This window comes from Garra rufa, chromosome 12 (assembly GCF_049309525.1).
Source record: "Garra rufa chromosome 12, GarRuf1.0, whole genome shotgun sequence".
In the NCBI taxonomy this organism is placed as follows: Eukaryota; Metazoa; Chordata; class Actinopteri; order Cypriniformes; family Cyprinidae; genus Garra; species Garra rufa.
In genome coordinates this window covers 45,085,096-45,108,479 of record NC_133372.1, presented here as the reverse complement: position 1 = coordinate 45,108,479, position 23,384 = coordinate 45,085,096, and the positions used below count along the sequence as shown (strand labels likewise).

The window sequence follows — 23,384 nt, the reverse complement described above, 5'->3', positions numbered from 1 at the left end:
TAATAACAGTAATAATAATAATAATAACAACAATAATAGAGACTAACAGTAATATTTTGTGATGATATTTTGTAATATTAGAATGATTTCTGAAGGATCACGTGACACTTAAGACTGGAGTAACAGCTGATAAAAATTCAGCTTTTCATCACAGGAATAAATTCTATTTTAAAGTATGTTAAAATAAAAAAAACATTATTTTATATTGTAAAAACTGTTTTTTTTTTCTGTATTTTTAATCAAATAAATGCAGCCTTGATGAGCATAAGAGACTTCTTTAAAGACTATTACAAGTCTTACTGACCCCAAACTTTTGAACGGAAGTGTAGCCTATATTTGTATTAATATATACATAATTCAAATAAATAAATAAATGATTACCAGTGTATTCCAAAAGAAACAGTGCCATCTCGTGGAAGAACAGCCCTTAAATAATGTTAATAAATCAATTTTCTGCTCATTCTGAAGTACACACACATACCTGATGTTTCAGGCTTGATGCGGGTAAAATAAAACACACTGTACACACCTACTGTACAAACAAACATTACATTATCCAAATGGACGCGCGTCGCGTCACGTGACGGGTTCGCGCAGTGACGTCATTTCTGACATGGAGCCAGTGCTGGTGGCGGACCTTTGGTCACCCGGTTGAGATGGACCAAAGTTTATCCAAACGACGGGAAGTTGCCCTCAGATCCCGTTAAAACCGAGATCTAGAAACATTTCCCGTGATCATAAGACGGTAAGATATAAGCGACACACGCGTACAGAGAACAATATGGAAGAAAGACACCCGTGTTTTGATAACGCGTTAGCTAGTCTGACCGGTGACTGACTGTGTGGCGGGTGATGCTTTGACAGCTCATTGATTAACATACACAATTTGTAGTCTGGAACGATTATAAACTATCAGTTTTAGCTTTCAATACATATATGTATTCAGTTGACTCGTAAACGTCCGTCTGACGTCCTGCTGATTTTTGTAACGTTAGCTGCGACACCGTCAGTCAGAAACGCTACTTGATGCCACTTACGCACTGAGCTCGTAAGTACTGTTATAACATCATAAAACAGTGATGGTGTGTAGGCTATATTAAAATATCTAATACAATGATAGGGTAAATTACGTGCCACGAAATTTACATTTTACTCCAAGATGCTTTGTATACCATAGAATTGTTAATTTCTGTGGTATTGAAGTATCATACTGTTACCATCTGAGATCACTTCTGTACCATAGTAAAACCACAGTGCCTTATTATATTTTCTTTTTACAAACTATTAAGGCAAGACGCCACAGGTGAATAGGGTACAATTGAACTACATTGAGACATTGAATTATACGTTTTCTGAAATGTTATGTTTACAAATGCAAACGAGGCATTGTCTAAATAAATATGCACTCATTTGCATACATTTCCAGAACAGAAACCTGAACTTTGGATAAAGCTGAGGGAATTTTGGATTTCTCTTTTATCACTCTATAAATACTGCTGAAAAAAAAAATCAAGTCAGGTGAAAGACCCTGGAATACAAAACCAGTCATAAAGATCTTTTTTTTTTTTCAATTGAGATATCTTAAAAAGCAGAATAAATGAGCTTTCCATTGATGTATGTATGGATGTTTGTTATGATAGGACAATATTTGGCTGAGATACAACTGTTTGAAAATCTGGAATCTAATCGAATTCATAGAACCTAAGCTTTACTTAATATCCTAATGCAATCGCTGCAAATATACCAGTGTAACAACGCATTTTGTGGTCCGGCGTCACATATGAACAAACCCTTCTGTAAAACCCTCCACAATATAGATAGGAATAAAACTGTAAGGTTTAACGTGTTTAAGTGAGATATCTATGTGAAGGGTTTTGGGAATCTGCAGATGCAAACAGATAAATGTTATGGAAGCAAAACAGACAAATTTCGAAATGCTAGTGCATTAAAAAACAATGGTTTTGTCTGTAGTGTCTTGCCTAATTAAAAGTGAAGTCACAGTCATCAAGAGTAGTTCAGCAGTCCCTGTGCTGATTTGTGCACTATTCAAATCATTACTGATCAGTTTATAAAGTCAAGTGTTTAAAAATCATCATCATTTTTCATGTGGTTAACCAACCTCCGACAGTCTGCTGATGTGAGATTTTACCATGATGCACTGGCAGGCAGAATTATGGTAGAAAATACTAAAGATGGATTAGAGGAATATCAAAGGTGTTATAAAGACGATTGATTTATTGATAAAACCTGTCACTGAGGAACTGATGGATGAATGTTAATAAGGCATCTTGACAGAGTTAAGACTTTTTAATAGAATGTTTTTACACATTCAGTTTGAAAATTGAATATGTGACCCTGGACCACAAAACCAGTCATAAGGTTAAATTTTACAAAACTGAGATGTATACATCATATGAAAACTCAATAAATAAGCTTTCTATTGATGTATGGTTTGTTAGGATAGGACGATATTTGGCCGAGATACAACTATTTGAAAATCTGGAATATGAGGGTGCAAAAAAATCAAAATACTGAGAAAATCACCTTTAAAGTTGTCCAAATTGAGCTCTTAACAATGCATATTACTAATCAAAAATTACATTTTGAAATGTTTGCAGTAGGAATTTTACAAAAAATCTTCATGGAACATGATCTTTACTTAATTTCCTACTGATTTTTGGCATAAAAGAAAAATCTATAATTTTGACCCATACAATGTATTTTTGGCTATTGCTACAAATATACCCCAGCGACTTAAGACTGGTTTTGTGGTCCAGGGTCACATATAGTCCACAATGACTGTTCTAATACTTTTATGTCCTTGTTGGAGTTTGACTACTCCAATGCAACTTCCATTGTATGGTAGAGAACAGAAATAACATTTCTTATATACATTTTCTTATATATTGTGGTGGTGGAAAATATCAGCAGAGCAAGTACAGATATGAACGTATTGATTTCTGACTAAATGACTTGACAATGTGAAATGATTTACAACCAGCATTTCATGCTGACATTTACTGTTTGTTCTCTTTGGTTCATCACTAGAATGTTTTTGGGCTCTTTGTAAATGTCTCTGCCGGTGTGTGTTTATATCAGCACTTTCTCTCAGTGGACAGACTGAATCCTGTAGTGACTAAGAGATGTGGAAATCTCGTAAAGTTACATCATCTTAATCTGCCGAGGATTACTCGAGACTTCTGTCGTGAGATTAGCTGTTACCGCAGACATGCATCTTACACCAGCACTAAATGACATACGGCACTGATCAGGGATCATTTGGTGACTGATCAGCCAGTAAAAGCCATGTAAGACAGTGGGTTTTGTTAGCTTAGTCAACATGACATCACATCCTGTTCCGCTCATAAATAGGGCACGTTACAGAAGTAAAATAGGTTGCGAATGCTGTTACATGTTGATGAAGCGAACTGACCTTTTTTCTATTATTTACTCATGAGTTTTTGTGATGATGAGAATTACCAGAATAAATATTGATCTACTTTGTTTGTTTATTTTAGATTCGAGGCACAAGTGTTTTTAACGGCAGCACAATGAAGGCTCAACTTCAGATAACGGGTGAGCTTTGCCAAAAACTAAATCTGAAGTGGTGATCTCTATGTTATGTTCTTGGGGGACTTGTTTTTTGTTTGCAATGTCAGCTGTGCTGCTATTTGCTGTCATATCCTCAGATGAATACTTTTAATAGATCTGCAATCATATTTGTCATCTTTTATCAGTTCTGTCCGCTAAGCTGCGGGACAATAAGAAGAATTGGTTTGGGCCCAGTCCTTATGTCGAGGTGTGTGTGGACGGCCAGTCCAAGAAGACGGAGAAATGCACCAACACTCACAGTCCCAAATGGAAACAGTCTCTCACTGTGTAAGAGTGAAAGAAATGCTGATATAAGTCACTGCTGAGTTACAGAATGGATCCAGGATCAATGTTTATTATTTGTATAAACTTTGTCTAGACTAAAAATGAATGTTATTCTGATAAATACAGTATTAAAGTGAAATGATTAGCAGTTATTTATATGCTTTTATAGCATTTATTAATATTTTGAATTAGTTTTTATTTTATATATGTGACCCTGGACCACAAAAGCAGTCATAAGAAAATATAAAATATTGAGAAAGTTCTTAGCAATGCATATCAAGTTTTAATATGTTTATGGTAGGAAATTTACATAATATCTTCATGGAACCTGATCTTTACTTAATATCCTAATAATTTTAACCCATACAATGTATTTTGGGCTTTTTTTTTTTTTTTTTACAAATATACCCATGCTGCTCATGACTGGTTTTGTGGTCCAGGGTCACATATTATTTTACATTATTTTATATTTTATTTAAGTTTTCGTTTATATTAATAGTTTTAAAATTTTTAATAATTTTGTTTTGTGTTTTGTTTGTTATTTTTAGCTTTATTTTTATTTTAGTTTTGGTAATTTTAGTATTTCAACTATTTCAATTTGTTTTAATTAATAGTTATATTTTAATACATTTGTGCTTTTGTCATTTTATTGCTTTTATAATATTTGTTTTTTTAGCTTTAATTTATTTTATTTTAGTTTTAGTAATTTTAATATTTCAACTATTCATTTTCGTTAAAATTTTTTGTTTAATATTTATATTTTATTTCAGCTTAAATTTTGTAAAATTATAATTTTAGTAGTATTAGGTAACAGTAACAGCACCGCTCTGTTGATCATTTTCCCTTTAGGATCGTCACCCCTTTCAGCAAGTTAATTTTCCGGGTTTGGAGCCACCAGACACTTAAATCTGACATTTTGCTGGGCATGGCCGCTTTGGAGGTCAGCGAGACCTTAAAAGCCAACAATATGAAGAGTGAGTTTCCATATTCTCCACTTGTGTGAATCTCATTATTCAGAGTCAGGTGACAGGTCTCTGTAGTGTGTGTTAGAGTTTTTGTGTTTTATTCCCTCTTTGTAATAGAGAAAGGCAGGTGAAGTGACTCGTAGCACAAAACAAAGAGTCTTTTCAGATACTTTGGTCTTGTTGGAATCATGTGACCACTCACAGCTAATGTGAATTACAGAACTGCAGATGGTGGTTAACATTTCCTTTTCCTGTGACCTGAAGTTCTCTGTGAGCTTGCTTACCTAGTGAAGCCAATAGAGTTTTCCAGGTCAGCTTCTATGAATATGCTTTAAAAGCTTACATTTATTTAATCAGCTTTATATTGTTATTCTTGTGGTAAAACATGCTCACAAGCCATAATGATGCCTGATATGTGAGCAAATCATTCATTTCTTCAGTCAGTTCTTTTCAATACATCTTTTAATCAATTCATAACTGAATGAGTCATTCATGAAATCTGTTCTGAAACAGGACGATGTTTCAAAATCGTTATTCAGTAAACCCTGGAAAGTCATGGAAGTTCATTGATCAGTCAGGATGCTGGTTCTGTTAAAGATCATGTGTTTTGTGTGTGTCTCAGTTTGCGAGGTGGTGCAGACGCTGCAGTTGAGTTCAGACAGAGAGCGGTTGGAGGTGGTTGGAGATCTCTCGGTGTGTCTGGATGGACTACAGGTGGATCCTGAGACTTTTGCTTCTGAGGAACAAAATCACAGTTGAGACCTTCTTTATCCCTACAAAACACATTGGGCTTGTTTCCAACAACAGTTCAACAACAGATTTAGATTTTTTGCTGTTTATGATATAGATTTCCCACATGTGAAGTTATGTATTGTTTCTCGTTAATCACAGATGCTGTTGTAAATGGGGAATCCAAACTGAACGGGGATGTAGTAGGAAGGTAAAATATATCTTGCTATGCCATTTCTGAGGGAATATTACCATAATATGCAGCTCCATATAACAGCTTGAATCTTTCTTCTTTGCTTTTGTTTGTGTTCTTGGTGAAATTAGTTCTCCAGGGAAATCTCTTGCCTGCCTACTCAGTGCACTTGACATTTTAGAGATCATAATGCATAGTTTATTGATGCATAAAAGCTAAAAAAAGTCCTTTTTCATTTTATCTGCTCTTATATGTTCTTTTTATTTTGATTTGAACATGATGCATAAAAATTGGTCAGATTACTGAAAGTTAACAGTTTATTTTTGTGGAGATATAAAACAGCAATGTTTTAGATTAAAATAAGTATGTTTAGTTATTAACAGTTGAATTTATATTTAGCTTTATTTCATTTTTTTTTTTTTTCAGTTTAGATCTGTTTTAATAAAATGCATAACAAACTATGGCCAGATTATTGAATGCTAGCAGATTGTGGAATATAAAACTTCTATGTCATGCACATAAAACAGCAGTGTTCTAGATGTTCACATTTTTTTATTATTTCTTTTTAGCTTTAATTTATTTTCTGTTTAATTCAGTTTCAATAAAATGCGTAAAAATGATGGTAAAAAAAAAGATTATTAAAAGTTCACAGCTGAATTGTGGAAATAAAAACAAGATTTGTTTTTGATTAAAATAAGTATGTATTTGAATATTAGTTAGTAGCAGTTACATTTCTATTTAGCTTTAATTTATTTTTTATTTCAGTTTAATTCGGTTTTAATAAGAAGTAATTTGAGCAGATTGTGAAATAAAAAAATTCTATGTCATGCACATAAAACAGCAGCGTTCTAGATGTTAAAAATTATGCTTTTTATATACATTTCTTTTTAGCTTTATTTTGTATTTTTTATTTCAGCTTAATTCAGTTCCAATGAAATGCATAAAAATGATGGCCAGATCGAAAGTTCACAGCTGAATTGTGTAAACATAAAACAAGAATGTTTTATATTAAAATAAATGTATTTCTAAATATTAGTCATTAGCAGTTAAATTTCTGTTTAGCTTTAATTAATTTTCTATTTCATTTTAATTCTGTTTTAATAAGATGTATAACAAATCATGGCCAGATTGTGGAATATAAAACTTTTATGTCATGCACATAAAGCAGCGTTTTTTATATTATTTCTTTTTAGCTTTAATTTATTTTTTATATTTAGTTTAATTCAGTTTCAATAAAATGCATAAAAATGATTATTGAAAGTTATCAGTTGAATTGTGGAAATATAAAACAGATTCTAGATTAAAATAAATATTTTTTTAATATTAGTTATTAGCAGTTAAATTTCTATTTCTATTTTATTTCAGTTTAATTCTGTTTGAATAAAATGCAAAACAAATTATGGCCAGATTATTGAATCTTAGCAGATTGTGGAGTATCTTTCTGTCTGTCTGTATTTTTTGTATTTTTTCAGGTGCATAAAAATGATGTTCCTATGTTTAATGTTAACTGTTAAACTATGGAATATAAAGCTTATGTGTCATGCATATACAACTGAAATGTTCAAGATATTAAAACTATGTAATTTTTAGCTATTATCTAAGTTGAAAATCAAATTTTTATGTTTCTTTTTTAATTTAATTCATATTTTTTATTTCAGTTTAATTTCAATAAAAATGCATAAAAAATGATGGCCAAATTACTGAATGTTAGTAGCTGAATTGTGGAATATAAAAATTCTTTGTCATGCAAAAATATGATTTTTAAAATAAATTAACTGTTATATAAGTAAAAAATCACCTGTTTTGAGTACCTCACTCCTGTAAACCTCAGTCTTTGCACTATTTGAATTTTGGCATGTGCGTGTCTTTATTGATGGTCTAGTCGAGATTGTTCCCCATCCAGTGACATTGCTGATGAAGCGCCGCTGCCCAACGGTCATGCAGTGGGAAGTACGGGGTCTGCCTCTCCATCCGCAATGGCTCTGAGACCACCTCGACCCCAGCGGCCGCCGCCCGCCTCACCTCATAAACCTACTTCCTCCACAGGTAGGGAATATTACCAGATGAATCGCATGCTGCATTTTCATAGCAATACATTTAGTTGACTTTAGGCAAAGTTTCCAAACTGTATTGTTTTTTTTAGCATCCTCTGCTGGCTCGACTCCCACTCACGGTAGCAGTGCTCCCAGCCCGGAAACATCTCCTCGAGTGTGTGTGAATGGAGAAACAGAGAGTCAGGGGTCAAGCTCAGGTTCGGGGTCAAATCAAGCCCCCAGGGCCAGTCCAACGCCCCCCAGAGCTTCGCTGATCACTAACGGCCCTCTTCCTCCTGGGTACGTCATGCAATTACATGAAGATAAGTCCCCAAGAATGAAATCAAAAATGTTTAGATCTGTTAAGCTCCCATATGATTCCATGTGGAGTCTTTAATAAGAGCAGAGTCATGTCAGAATGAATGGATGGCAATAAAGTCAAGTCTGTATGGATTTAATCAGACGTGTTTTTGTTTTGTTTCTTGGTGTGTGTGTGTGTGTGTGTAGCTGGGAGCAGAGAGTGGATCAGAACGGCCGTGTTTACTACGTGGATCACATTGAGAAAAGAACCACATGGGAAAGACCAGAACCACTACCACCAGGGTAACAATGCTGTCTTCTTTAGAGATCACTTTTCAGATTTACAGATTCATCAGTTTGCTGCTTATCGATATTCAGTTTCATGTTGTAAAGTAGTTAAGTTACCTGAATAGATGCTTTTATGTAAAACATGAGCTCATTGTTGACTTTCAAACCTGATTAGTTATTTTATTTGTATTGGATTTTGTTTTTATGTCATGCTTATTTTATGCTTTCTGAAGTTTTTAAAAAAATATTTTTTGACCTGCGACATTGCATTCAAATTTTATGTATGAAAGATAGTATTACATTTAAATAACAATAATCTTAATAATAGTTATATATTTTTAAATATTAATTATCATCAAAAATGATCTTTGTTGATTTTTAAATAGCAATATTAGTAAAAACAATAATAACAATAATACATATTATTATTGTATAAATGTTAGTACAATAAGTATTTTATTTTTTATTGTCTGACGTGACCTTTGACCATTTAGCTGAATTTTGCATGAAAAAAGCAGTTATAATTTTACTTTAATAATAATAATAAAAATGCTGTTGTTGTCATCATTCATCATCAAAACTTATCATTGTTCATTTTTAAATAGTAATACTAATAGTAGTAATAATAACAATGATACATATTGTCATTATTGTGTAAATATTATTACTATAAGTATTATTTTTATAATTTTTTTATTTATTTCTGACCTGTGACCTTTTAGCTGAATTTTGCATGAAAAAAGCAGTTATAATTTTACTTTAATAATAATAATAATAATAATAATAGTAATGTTGTTGTTGTCATCATTCATCATCAAAACTTATCATTGTTCATTTTTATATAGTAATACTAATGGTAGTAATAATAACAATGATACATATTGTTATTATTGTGTAAATAATATTACAATAAGTATTATTTTATTATATATTTTTTTCTTTTCTGACCTGTGACCTCTGACGTTTTAGCTGAATTTTGCATGAAAAATAAATGCTAAGCATTTAAAATAATGTTGATAATTTTAAATAATTTAAAAATAAAAATAGTAATACTAAAAGTAATAACACAAACAATAATAACAATGATACATATTGTCATTATTGTGTAAATATTATTACTATAAGTATTATTATTATTATTTTTTTTATTTCTGACCTGTGACCTTTTGGCTGAACTTTGCATGAAAAATAAATGCTAAGCATTTAAAATAATTTTACGTTAATAATAAAAGTAATAATAATAATAATGTTGTTGTTGTTGTTGTTATCAATCATCATTAAAACTCATATTTTTTAAATGGTATTAATAATAGTCAAGTGTCCTTGATGAGTCTTTTTTTTTTTGTGGTAGTTGGGAGCGTCGTTTGGACCCGATGGGCCGTGTGTACTATGTGGATCATATAAACAGAACCACCACATGGCAAAGACCCACAATAGAGTCGGTCCGAAACTACGAAGAGTGGCAGAACCAGCGCAGTCAGCTGCAGGGAGCCATGCAACGATTCAACCAGAGATTCATCTACGGGGTGAGGAAATTCATAAAAAAGAAGCCGATTAGACTGTTTTCAAGGGATTTTAAAATGAAAGGACATCAGGATTTCCTCTATAACCCGAGCTGTCCTTGCGCTTTCTATCTGCTCATCTCTTCAGCTGCAGGAACAGCTTGCGACTACAGCTAATAAAGAGTTTGACCCTTTGGGTCCTCTGCCACCAGGATGGGGTGAGTCACTTTCATTTTTATGCGGCAGAAAGAGGAAATCACATTTTAGCCTCATAATAGAGCAGCTCACACCATCTTTTTTATAAACCTGTATGTGTGTTTGCTGGTTTGGTCCACAGAGAAACGGACGGACAGTAATAGGAGGATGTATTTTGTTCACCATCCCACAAGATCCACACAGTGGGAAGACCCTCGAACACAAGGGTGCGACACAATCACAAACCTCAGCCAGTGTGATTTCATTAATTATTTAGACACTATTATGGTTTTTCATTAATACTTTGGATTATTTTTAGGTTTGTATTTTTTGTCAGTAGATTGTCATTTTCTTTTCTTCAGTTTTTTTTAAATTTATTTCCAAAACATAGTTTTAGTTCACTATAATTGCTATAAATGACTATAAATAGAAAGTTATTTCCTAATCATTACTTTTTTTTAATCATAAAACTTAACAGAATGGGCTGACATACAGTTTTGTGGTTTTATTTCAATTGTTTATATAAAATATTTTTGTGCGTTAATTTATATTTTGGATTAGCTTTTAGGTTTGCATTTTAAGTTTGTTTAAGTTTTTGTCTTTTTTCAGTTTTAGATGTCATTTATTTCTGGTTAGTAATTTTTAGTTAATTGACAAAACAGCATTCTCCCTTTTGTTTAGTTTTTCATCTAATATTTATATTTTATTTCGTTTTATTTAATTTTTTTAAAAAACAGAATGAGCTGACATGCAAAATTATGGTTTTATTTTAATTGTTTATATGAAATATTTTTGTGCATTTATTAATATTTTGGATTAGTGTTTAGGTTTGTATTTTATGTTTTTGTCTTTTTTTTTGGTTTTAGATTTCATTTATTTCCAGTTAGTAATTTTTAAGTAATTGCTATTTCATTTCAGGTATTTCTTTCTTTTTTTTTTTTTTTTTGATTAACAAAATAGTTTTTCTTAGTTTTAGTTCACTATAATTGCTATAAATTACTATGTAATGTTATTTCCTAATCATTATTTTTTTAATCATAAAACTTAACAGAATGGGCTGACATACAACATTATGGTTTTATTTTAATTGCTTATCTGAAATATTTTGTTATTTTCTGTTTTAGATTTCATTTATTTCCAGTTAGTCATTTTTAGGTAATTGCCAAAATACCATTCTCCTTTTTGTTCAGTTTTTCATCTAATATTTATATATTTTTTTCATTTAATTTTATTAAAAAAAAATATTTTGATCAACAATATAGTTGACTATAATTGCTATAAATTACTATATAATATTATTTCCTAATCATTATTTTTTTAATCATAAAGCTGACATGCATCATTATGATTGTTTATAAAATATTTGTGTGCATCAGGTTGTTAAATGAGAAGCCTTTGCCAGAGGGTTGGGAGATGAGGTTTACAGTGGACGGGATTCCCTATTTTGTCGATCACAACAGGAGAACGACGACATACATCGATCCTCGAACAGGAAAATCCTCTCTGTGAGTCCTTTTGATAGCTTCATTTATAAAGAGAAGTTTTTTTGTCACATCCTCTGAAGCAAATGTTCAAAATGCATGATGTAGTTGCTATTGTCTTAGGGTACAAATATGTTCATATTACAATAGAAGTATGTCACAAAAGTAAAATGCTGTTAAATGCAGTTTAATTTTTTTAGGTAATATTGTGTATTGATGTTTAAGTACAGTGTCTGTTTCTGTCTTTGTGAACTTGCAGTGAGAACGGCCCTCAGATCACATACGTACGAGATTTTAAAGCCAAAGTGCACTATTTCCGCTTCTGGTGTCAGGTAGGACCTCATATAACTGGCATTAATTACAAATGCTCATTAACTTAAAGTTTTTTAGTTGCTTTGACACTGTTTTCATAAATCCTTACAACTCTACAAAACCATTTGATAAGAACCTGCTATTGTTCTTTCATTAGGCTTGTAAATGTTTGTTTTCACAGTGTTTAAATCTTCGTTGTTTGAAGTTTTAATCAGCAAAACAGCAGAGTAATTAAGCACAACAGAATAAATGATTGCTATTTTAGTAGGCAGACGGTGCAAGAAACTTTTTGCAGTATTTCCAGTGAAGATACATGTTGAATTCATATATTATAAATAATAATTAAGAATATTTTTTAGAATTAATACATAACAGTTCATTAATATTATTTTAATTAATTAATTATATAATAATTAATAATAATAATTATATGCAAAATAAATTTTAGGTGTGATAAAAAAGTTTGTTTTTGTCAGTATGCATTAGTATTTAAAAAATTGATGTTTGTTTACACACGAGTACTTCATAAGTTTTAAAATAATGGTTTATGAAAATAGTATCAAAGGCAACAAAAAGTATTTGCACGTGATTTGTTTTAAAATAAAATGTTTTTAATACCAAAGCAACTAGCAATGCCGCAGCACATTAAGATCCACGTCAGTCGCAAAACACTGTTCGAGGACTCGTTTCAACAGGTAAACTACACTTTTGCTTGTACATATTTGAGAATATTAGTTCATTCTGGTTTATCTGTGTCATCATGTGACATGCAGAAATGTTAAGTTACATGCTTGTCAACTGATTTGTTTAGATTATGAGTTGCCATCCGCAAGATCTGAGACGAAGATTGTGGGTTATTTTCCCGGGGGAGGAGGGACTTGACTATGGAGGTGTCGCCAGGTATATTGCATGATTTATAGTTGATGTATAGTTGACAAAAAAATAATATCTCGATATTCTCTGAGATTTTATTGATAATGATAATTAGACATATTTGCTGTGTGTGTTATTGTGTTTAATGACTACCGTGCTGACTCCTAAAGGACAGTTCACAGCATAGAAATTATTCTTTTCCAATAAGTTTAAATTCATTTTTACCTTTTATGGGCATTTTTGCCCATATAAAGCCATTTTTTCCTATAAGTGTGCATCATCTTTTAAGTCAAATATGTGACCCTGGACCACAAAACCAGTCATAAGGTTAAATTTGACAAAACTGAGATTTATACATCATATGAAAGCTCATTTCTATTTTTCTATTGATGTATGGTTTGTTAGGATAGGACAATATTTGACTGAGATGCATCTATTTGAAATCTGGAATCTGAGGATGCAAAAAAATCAAAATACTGAGAAAATCACCTCTAAAGTTGTCCAAATTAGGTTCTTAACAATGCATATTACTAATCAAAAATTACATTTTGATATGTTTACAGTAGGAATTTTACAAAAAATCTTCATGGAACATGATCTCTACTTAATTTCTTAATGATTTTTGGCATAAAAGAAAAATCAAAAATTTTGACCCATGCAATGTATTTTTGGCTATTGCTACAAATATACCCCAGCGACTTAAGACTGGTTTTGTGGTCCAGGGTCACATATTTACATTTATTCGGTCAATTATAAAAGTAATAGAACATTTAGGCTGTTACCGAACAAATTAAATCAGTATCAACTAATTTCATTTTTGAAGAAGTTGCATATGAAGTAGCATTTAGATGTATCTACACTAGGGCTGTGCAATTAATCGAAATTCAGTTTCGATTTAGATTTCGGCTTCAAACAATCATGACAATGCAGTAATTGAGATGAAATGATTATTGCGCCCCATTCCGCCCCCTTTCCAGTGGTGCTCTTTGACTTCTCCATAAAAGCCTAATTTTACATGCAAATCATGTAAGGTGACTTTCATAAAACTGGATGTGCTTGATTTATTAATGTTTTTGTGATGTTGTGTTTTAAAAGCGAGAAAGAGAACTTGCGCTGTTCTGTGTATGCACTCAGAGACAGAGCAGAACACTGACATGTAAAGTTATCTTAAGGTGCATGCCTAACCGGTCAAATACACACAACAATATTTCAAAATGAGGAGCTTAGTGATTATTCATATAAACGCTTGTGAGTTATGTCTTAAATGATCTTAAACAGTTGAGAATGTAAATGTGTAACAGTATATTAGATCCATGTGGCACTTAAAGCGGCAACAAATAATATTCCTTCTGCCGTCTCTGTGCTTAATATTGATAAAATGTAAAAATACACAGAGAAAAATCACTCACTGCTCTTGAATAAAGGACTTTTGTAGTTTTAATAAGAAACAAAGCATGTTTAATTCTTACAGTGAAGACACTGTTTTATTTTACATTTAAATAATTCATTTAATTTCTGTAGTAGGCTGTTATACTGCTTTAGACTTGCATAAAAGTGTTAGTTTTATAAGTATTCAGTGTCTTTTTTTCTGTTGTATTGCCATCTTTAAATTAATCACTAATATAAAGTTTTGGACCCAGTCATAATCGTGTTAAATAATCGTTTTATATTTATTATTTTATAATTCGTTTTACACATTAATGCAGCTATATTTGAAATTATATAAAAAGTGAAAAGATACTTTGGATGTGAAATTAAAACCACCAGTAGGTGGCAGCAAGTCACTGTTAATAAGTGAGTCATTGCAATTGAACCAAATCATTTAAACAGTTGATTCATTCAGGAACAAAACACTGTCATGTTGCTCAGAGACACAAAACAGCTCTGTGGCTGTGCTTGGAATGATTTTTATTGGCGAAATTGAGCAAAAACAGGAAATATGTTGTCTAAAATGTAAGTCTTTTAATATTAACTTCTTGTTTATTGAACTGCTGTATAAAATCAATATCAACATAAAAAGAAAAATAGTCACTCTTTGTGTGATATTGATTAACTATATGGAATGATATAAATATACAGTGCCTCATTTTTTCACGTTTTGTTGCAGCATTATGTTAAAGTGCTTTAAATTAGTTTTTCCCCACATCAATTTACACTCCATAAAAAAACAGGTTAGCAAATTTTACAAATGTATTAAAAATAAAACACTGAAATAAGTAGATTGCATAAGTATTCATACCCTTAACTCAGTCCATAGTTGAAGCACCTTTACAGCCTCAAGTCTTTTTGGGTCTGATGTGACAAGCTTTGCACATCTGCATTTGGCAATTATCTGCCATTCTTTGCCTCACCTTTTCACCTCTCCATCTCTGTCAGCTTGGACATTTTCTAGAGTCCTAGTTGTTCCAGTCGTCTTCCATTATGGAGAATGCTTCTGTCAACCTTCAGTGCAGCAGATTTTGTTCTGAACTCTTCCCTAGATCATCGTCTTAACGCAAGTCTGTCACTGAGCTCTACAGGCAGTTATCTTGGTTTTTGCTCTGATATGCATTTTCAGCTGTTAGACCTTTTCTGAGAGGTGTGTGCCTTTCTAAATCAGACTCATTCAAATGAATTTGCCACAGTTTAACTCCACTCCAAGTGTAGGAACATCTAGAAGCAATATGAACGCTCCTGAGCTAGATTTCAAGTGTCCCAGAAAAGGGTATGAATACTTATGCAACGGGATCTTTTCAGTTTTTTATTTCTAATTAATTTGCAAAGTTGTTGCAAACCTGTTTTGTGCTTTGTCATTATGGTGTATGAGATGTAGATTGATGTGGGAAAAAAAAGTCATTTAAAGCAGTTTGACATAAGGCTGCAACAAAACAAAATGTGAAAAAAATGAAGGGGTATGGATACTTTTGCAAGGCACTGTAGGCATTTTCTGCCCCAATATCTTGAATTATGTGATCACTCTAAATGCATTTTAATAGACTGAATCATTTAGTGAAAGAAGGCACTTCTGTGTAGGTGTGTTTTGTTTGTTTTTTGCAATATACTCAATGTCAAATCGCACATTGTTAAAACAACAATTACAATATTATCGCAGACTGTAATGTTGTGTTTATATCATAGGGAATGGTTCTTCCTGCTGTCTCACGAGGTCTTGAACCCCATGTACTGTCTGTTCGAGTACGCCGGCAAAGACAACTACTGCCTGCAGATTAACCCCGCCTCCTCCATCAACCCTGACCACCTCAAATACTTCAAGTTCATTGGCCGGTTCATCGCTATGGTATGACTGAACTCGACAGCGGAAACACTGAAAGATCTTAGTTTAAAATGCATTCAAAGTTTCTGAGTGTTATTTGTTCGTTCTCTCTCACACAGGCTCTGTTTCATGGGAAGTTCATAGACACGGGCTTCTCTTTGCCTTTTTATAAGCGCATCCTGAATAAACCTCTGGCTCTAAAAGACCTGGAGTCCATAGACCCAGAGTTTTACAACTCGCTCATCTGGATCAAGTGAGTGAGAATGAGTTACAGAGACAATAGTGAGGGATTCGGGGCTAAAACTGATCATAAGGAATATGAATTACTAGGAAACTGAGAAGCCCAACTGGTCCTAACTATGAGGTTTTTTTCTATAGGGATAATAATTTAGAAGAATGTGGCTTGGAAATGTTTTTCTCAGTGGACAAGGAGATTTTGGGAGAAGTCACCACACATGAACTTAAACCTGATGGAGGAAACATTCAGGTGACAGAAGAAAATAAAGAGGAGTATATCAGGTAAGAGTTCAGACACCACAGAAATACAGACAATTTTTGAATTGAAAATATTATAATTATAATTAAATACACTGCCGCTTAGAAGTTTGGGATCAGAAAGATTTTTTTTTTTACGATGTTTTTTTTTTAAGGGTTCCTATATGCTCATCAAGGCTGCATTTGCTTGATCAAAAATACAGAAAAAAAATATTTTGTGAAATATTATTACAGCTTAAAATATTGCTGTTCTATATTAATATATTTTCAAATATAATTTATTCCTTTGATGCAAAGCTGAATTTTTATCAGCCATTACTTCAGTTTTCAGTGTCACATGATTCTTCAAAAATCATTCGGATATGCTGATTAATTACTCTTGTGACAATTACTATCATCAATGTTGGAAACAGTTGTGCTGCTTAATATCTATTTTTTGGAACCTGCGATTCTTTTTTTTTCAGGATCATGATGAAGAAAGGTTAAAAAGAACAGCATTAATTCAAAATGTAAATCTTTTCTAACAATATATCACTTTTTATCAATTGAACACATCCTTGGTGAATAAAAGTATAATTTTTTATTTATTTACTGACCTTAAACTTTTAGATGGTAGTTTATATTGTTACAAAAGATTTTTATTTTAAATAAACGCTATTCTTGTCAACTTTTTGACAAGAATAGCGTGGAAAAAATCTGAGGTTCCATCAAAATATTAAGCGGCACAACTCTTTTTAACATTGATAATAAATCTTCTGAAGGATCATGTGACACTAAGGACTGGAGTAAGGATGCTGAATATTTGGCTTTGGATCACATGAATGAATTACATTTTAAAATATATTCACATAGAAAGTAGTTATTTTAAATTAAAATAATATTTCACACATTACATTTTTTTTCTGTATTTTTGATCAAATAAATGCAGCCTTTGTGAGCATAAGAAACATCTTTGAAACCATTAAAATCTTACTGATCCCAAACTTTTAAGCAGCAGTGTATATTAAATATTAATGATATATTTTCTATATTTTTTTTTTAGAAATTTTCGATATATTTTAAAGCATTATATTAGATGTTTTATATATAAAATAAATAATTATATTTAAAAAAATAATGTATATTAAATATTTTATATATATTTTATTTACAAACTAGACCACTAGGACTATGAATAGTGGTCTACTAAAAATATCTTTCAATGAATTAAATGAAAGTATTGATTAATTGGCCCTTGCATTGTCCCACATGTGTCTTCAGCTTTTTTTTTTTTTTTTTATAATTATGAATTGTACCAAAATAATCAAATTAAACCAGATTTCAGATTTCACTATGTTTTACATGATTTTGTAAAGAATCTTGACAAACAGTATATAGTTAGACTGCTATTATAGCCATTGTGAAATCAAACGTGTTGCAGGTTGGTTGCCGAGTGGAGGTTATCCAGAGGGGTTGAGGAACAGACTCAGGCGTTTCTGGAGGGCTTTAATGAAGTCTTGCCGCAGCAGTACCTGCAATACTTTGATGCCAAAGAACTGGAGGTACAAGCTACACTTTATAATGTTCAAAGACTTTTTTAGTACTAATGCAATATGTACAAATGCATCTCTGACCTCCAGATGTCGCAAGACATTTATAACTGTGTTTTTTTTGTGTCTACTGTTAACATCAGATGTAAATAAAGCCATAGTTTCTCTAAATGTAAACAGTGTTTTTGAATGTGTCATTGTGGTGTAGGTGATGCTCTGTGGGATGCAGGAGATCGATTTGGGCGACTGGCAGAGGAGCACCATCTACAGACACTACGCGCGGAGCAGCAAACAGATCGTCTGGTTTTGGCAGGTTAGACTGACTAGTAGATGTTAATCTCACACTCCAGCATCAGACTAGTGGTTAAATTAAACCCAGAAGCTGCCATATTGATATCAGTGATCCATCATCTGTTTGTGTTTAGTTTGTGAAGGAGATCGACAATGAGAAGCGGATGCGTCTGCTGCAGTTTGTGACCGGCACGTGCCGACTTCCTGTCGGGGGATTTGCTGACCTGATGGGTGAGAGTCAAAGTTTGACAGTGTCATGCCAAATCATTTGTACTAACTGAACCTAAAACTATATATATATGTGACCCTGGACCACAAAACCAGTCTTAAGTCGCTGGGGTATATTTGTAGCAATAGCCAAAAATACATTGTATGGGTCAAAATTATAGATTTTTTTTTTTTTATGCCAAAAATCGTTAGGAAATTAAGTAAAGATCATGTTCCATGAAGATTTTTTGTAAAATTCCTACTATAAATATATCAAAATGTATTTTTTGATTAGTAATATGCATTGTTAAGAACTTAATTTGGACAACTTTAAAGGTGATTTTCTCAGTCTTTAGATTTTTTTGCACCCTCAGATTCCAGATTTTCAAATAGTTGTATCTCGGCCAAATATTGTCCTATCCTAACAAACCATACATCAATAGAAAGCTTATTTATTGAGCTTTCATATGATGTATATATATCTCAGTTTTGTAAAATTTAACCTTATGACTGGTTTTGTGGTCCAGGGTCACATATATAAAAAAATATATTTTTAATCTAATTTTAAAAATGTTGAATACAGTAATTTAAAATGTTTTACTGAAGTAACACTAACAAAAAAATAGATGAAAACAATATAAACATATTTAAAACAAACAAGCAAAAAAATAATAACGAACTAAAAATGAAAATGTAAAATATAAAAAATAAAAATTAATTTAAAAATATTAATAAAAACTATAATTCAATCTCAGTGATACTTATAATGTTTGATGGAAAGCAAATAATTAATTAAATAATAAAAATTTTAAATAAATCATTTAAAAATAAAAGCAATCCAAAAAAAAAAAAAATCATTGTTTGTGACCCTGGACTATAAGACCACATCTTAAGTAGCACAGATATATTTGTAGGAATAGCCAAAAATAAATTGTATGGGTCAAAATTATAGATTTTTCTTTTATGCCAAAAATCATTATATTTAGTAAAGATCATGTTCCGTAAAGAAATTTTGCAAATTTCCTAACGTAAATATATCAAACTTAATTTTGATTAGTAATATGCATTGCTAAGCATTTGGACAACTTTTTTCTCAATATTTTTTTGCACCCTCAGATTCCAGATTTTTAAAACGGTTGCATCTCGGCCAAATGTTGTCCTATTCTAACAAACCATACATCAATAGAAAGCTTTTTTTTATTCAGCTTTCAGTGTATAAAAATCAATGTATAAATCTCAGTTTTAAAAAAATGACTGTTATGACTGGTTTTGTGGTCCAAGGTCACATTTGTTAAATTGTTTACCTGTATGTCTTGTGAACATTAATCAACATCAGAGAACCTTGAACATGTGTTGTTCTTAATATTTTTTTAAATATTATCTTAAAAACTTTTAAAAAGTAGATATTCAAAATCCATGAAAATAAAATAGGATCTTTCCCTTAAATGCAGTGCCAGTCCTTTTGATTGCACTTTGAAGAACATGTTTATTTATTAAAGAATATGTTTTGATTTTTGTAGGGAGCAATGGGCCGCAGAAGTTTTGTATTGAAAAAGTGGGAAAAGAAAACTGGCTGCCGAGGAGCCACACATGGTAAGATCAGAAATCATATTCAACTATCATAATGTACACTATACAGCGCTCACTAAAGGCCTGATCAAACCGATTGTGAGGAAATGCACGGATTTCACTTAGATGAGAATAAGAAATCATGTTTATGAAATTTTTATTGTTTAATATAAATAGTGTGTAGTTTATTCATTTGTGCAAACCTCACAAGATGAAGTCATTTACTGTTTTTAAGCTAAAAAAATAAACATTCTTATAGTTAATCACATCCACTTTGCATAATATTTGCTGGATGAAATCCAAAACTTTTTTTTTTTTAACTTATTTTGGGTTGCTGATTACAAAAATAGTGTCTGTTTCACTCACACACGCCACACATTTTCCAAAATGTGATGCATTTTATAGTATTTTTGCTTTTGACAACCATTTGTAAGGTGAAGAAATCTTGTATGACCTCTTAATCAACAAACATACACTACAAATACATGATTCTTGTCTTCCTCTCAGCCAGAGTACAATTATTTGTTCAATTTTCAGCCCATTTTCACATGCATGAATGATTCTAAGACAGTTTAATGCCTAATCCTCATTTCTTTTTTCTTGAAATGTTTAAGGTGATACTTAAATATTTGTATAATTTGAAATCTTTTGTGAAACAACTTAACATTAAAGTATTTTGAAAACATCTAAGGCATTTTTTGCCAGTCAGCAGATTTTGTAATATACATAAACACAACTTTAACAAGTGTTTTTTTTTTTTTCACTCCAGCTTTAACCGTCTGGATCTGCCGCCCTATAAGAGCTATGAACAGTTAAAGGAGAAGCTGCTGTTTGCCATCGAGGAAACGGAAGGCTTCGGTCAGGAGTGATGCATCCACACCGCAGCGTCTTTTAAAGGATAACTATTGCCAAAATGCAGCCTGGGCTGTTTTTTTTTTTTTTTTACTGTAAACAAGACAAACTTATATCTAAAAGCATAATTACGACAAACGAGCCGTTTTTGAGATTGACCGTGATTTCGTTTTGTGGTCAATGGCCGGTGAATGGGAGTACTAGGGGCATAACTTTGAGCGCATCAAAATCGATATTTTTACAACACTAAGAAGGCTCGACACACCATGAAACTTTGCCTGAAGTATCGCCTGGGTCTCTACACATGAACTCCAGCATTGAGAACATTGTTTGTGTACACAGAGTTTACTAAAAAGAAAGGTTTTGAACAACTCACTTTCACTGTTTGAGTTTCCGCTCGCAGCCGTCTTGCCAGTCAAGAAGTGTCCATCTCCGAATGCGAGATTCTTATATATTATTGTTTCTTATATGAGGCTCTTTTTACAACTAGAAGGTTAATATTGTTTATCGCTTGCGACAAAATAACGAATTAGCCGTGCATTTCAATGGAAATATGCTTTAGGAGCTATCCATCTTTACTCTCCTCGCATTCGGAGATGGACACTTCTTGGAAAAGTTTCATGGTGTGTCGAGCCTTCTTAGTGTTGTAAAAATATCGATTTTGATGCGCTCAAAGCTATGCCCCTAGTACTCCCATTCACCGGCCATTGACCACAAAACGAAATCACGGTCAATCTCAAAAACGGCTCGTTTGTCGTAATCATGCTTTTAGATATAAGTTTGTCTCGTTTACAATAAAAAAACAGCCCAGGTTGCATTTTGGCAATAGTTATCCTTTAATGCAACAACACCCATCAGCTTTCACGTCGTATCAACCGCAGCCGCTGCTACTTGAATCTGAGAACGAGGGATAAACACTCATTTCCAGTTAGCTTAGGCTTCCATTTCCTGTGTTCTTACCATCCACTTCTGATTTTACGCTGCCTTAGTCGATGAGGGTGGATGCACAGCACTGCTGAAGATCTGAAGATCCGCACACCTCGGCTCACTCTATGCACACTGTGTGATCCTCGTATTAACCTGTTAATGACTGCCGCCCGTCTCTACTGTAGTAATGCACATGCAACAGACTTTTCCTCTAGAACTTGAACTTTGAGTTTGCATGGTATGTGTCTGATTGAGTCTCTTCTGTTGTGCGCACATGATGCAATTTCATACTTTTGTAATGCAAATGCAGATCTGTATGTTCATACAGATGTTAAGCATTTGAAGACTTGGGTTTACTAATTGAAAAGGGTTGCACTTTATTAGTGAAAACACTGGCGGAGAAAACCGACTTCACCTCAGAAATCAAGAGAAATATTATTTTGCATGAAGAAAATTAACAGTTTAATGAAAATCAAGCCCATTTTCTTTTAAAATTGACTACTTTGCTACTTTCTCAATAGTGAAAAAAAAGAACAGGCTTTATGTTTTTCATGCAAAATTAAATTTTTTGATTTCAGGTGAGCTGTGAGCTGGAAATGCATACTGTAAGAGTATAAATATGCACATACGGTTGGATAAACACATAGCAATAGCCCGAAATGTCATCTTTCTCGTCAATTTTCAATTCACAAACCACATTATTGAAGCTATAATGTTAGCTGTTTTAGTATGATCAAATCCACAGCTAGAAATCTAGATCCTTTTATACCTTTAATGTGAAAAAATCAGGAAGAATTAGTGCAAAACTAAAGAAACTGTGCTTTATTTTGAGAAAACAATAATTTGTGTGTGCTTTAGAGATGTTACAGCATTTGGTTGACAGCGTTTGTCGTTATGCTGCAGATTTAACACTCGACTCATGGACGTTCTGTGTATTTCAAAGACTTTTGATTCCGATGCAAAACACAAAACCAGGACTGTAAATACTAAGTTACAAAGAAGTTAGTTTAACACAGATTCTGAGAGGATATTTCATCCTGAATGTGATATGAGCCGTATGCATTTCTTCTCAAAACATGATTTTGATCGATTGGAAAGTGATTTGTGAGTACATATCATGCTGTATTGAATCTATTGGGTGCTTGGAATAGCGTCTGTTAGTTTCTTTAAGATGTCTTGCTACAGGGCACTTTATTTTAGGTCATATTTTCTAATTGTTTGATTTAAAGTGAACTGAAAAATAAAGGTCGCAGATGGAAAGTGTCCAGCTAAACTGTTGTCATGTCTTAAAGCGTTTTGTAGCTCTGAATATGTAAAGGCCAGACGAGTGGCTTGCCTCTTTATTTTCTTAACTCTGTAAATCATGTAACAATTAGCCTGTGATCTACAACATAATAACATTGATTAGGCTGGATTTAATGAGTTGAATTATATTTATTTTTCTTAAGTGAATGTGTACAGTTGGATGATTAACACAATTTATTCTCAGCTGAATAAAAAATACATTAAAATGT

The 23,384-nt window shown here is 32.4% G+C and overlaps 1 protein-coding gene across 2 annotated transcripts; it reads left to right on the top strand.

Moving 5' to 3' along the window:
* Positions 1-613: 613 nt before the first annotated feature.
* Positions 614-23,384, top strand: itcha (itchy E3 ubiquitin protein ligase a). Of its 2 annotated transcripts, none has more exons than XM_073851394.1 (24): positions 614-745; positions 3,519-3,576; positions 3,738-3,879; positions 4,726-4,850; positions 5,464-5,595; positions 5,733-5,781; positions 7,667-7,809; positions 7,907-8,096; positions 8,304-8,399; positions 9,736-9,910; positions 10,035-10,104; positions 10,224-10,308; positions 11,458-11,586; positions 11,822-11,894; positions 12,498-12,569; positions 12,686-12,774; positions 15,865-16,024; positions 16,120-16,253; positions 16,379-16,519; positions 17,916-18,036; positions 18,233-18,337; positions 18,450-18,546; positions 20,043-20,115; positions 20,861-23,384. In XM_073851394.1, the coding sequence occupies exons 2-24, from the start codon at positions 3,552-3,554 to the stop codon at positions 20,958-20,960; spliced, it is 2,526 nt and encodes an 841-aa protein (XP_073707495.1). In that variant the 5' UTR covers positions 614-745; positions 3,519-3,551; the 3' UTR covers positions 20,961-23,384. The 2 variants fall into 2 exon arrangements, with proteins under 2 accessions (XP_073707495.1, XP_073707494.1); XM_073851393.1 differs by having other exon boundaries at positions 7,646-7,809.

Bases quoted from the DNA above. Each gene is read 5' to 3' on its own strand.
- itcha (XM_073851393.1), top strand. From the start codon at position 3,552: ATGAAGGCTCAACTTCAGATAACGG. The intron at 8,400-9,735 runs GTAACAATGCTG...TTTTTGTGGTAG, and splicing joins CCAGAACCACTACCACCAGG to TTGGGAGCGTCGTTTGGACC. The intron at 18,037-18,232 runs GTACAAGCTACA...ATTGTGGTGTAG, and splicing joins TTGATGCCAAAGAACTGGAG to GTGATGCTCTGTGGGATGCA.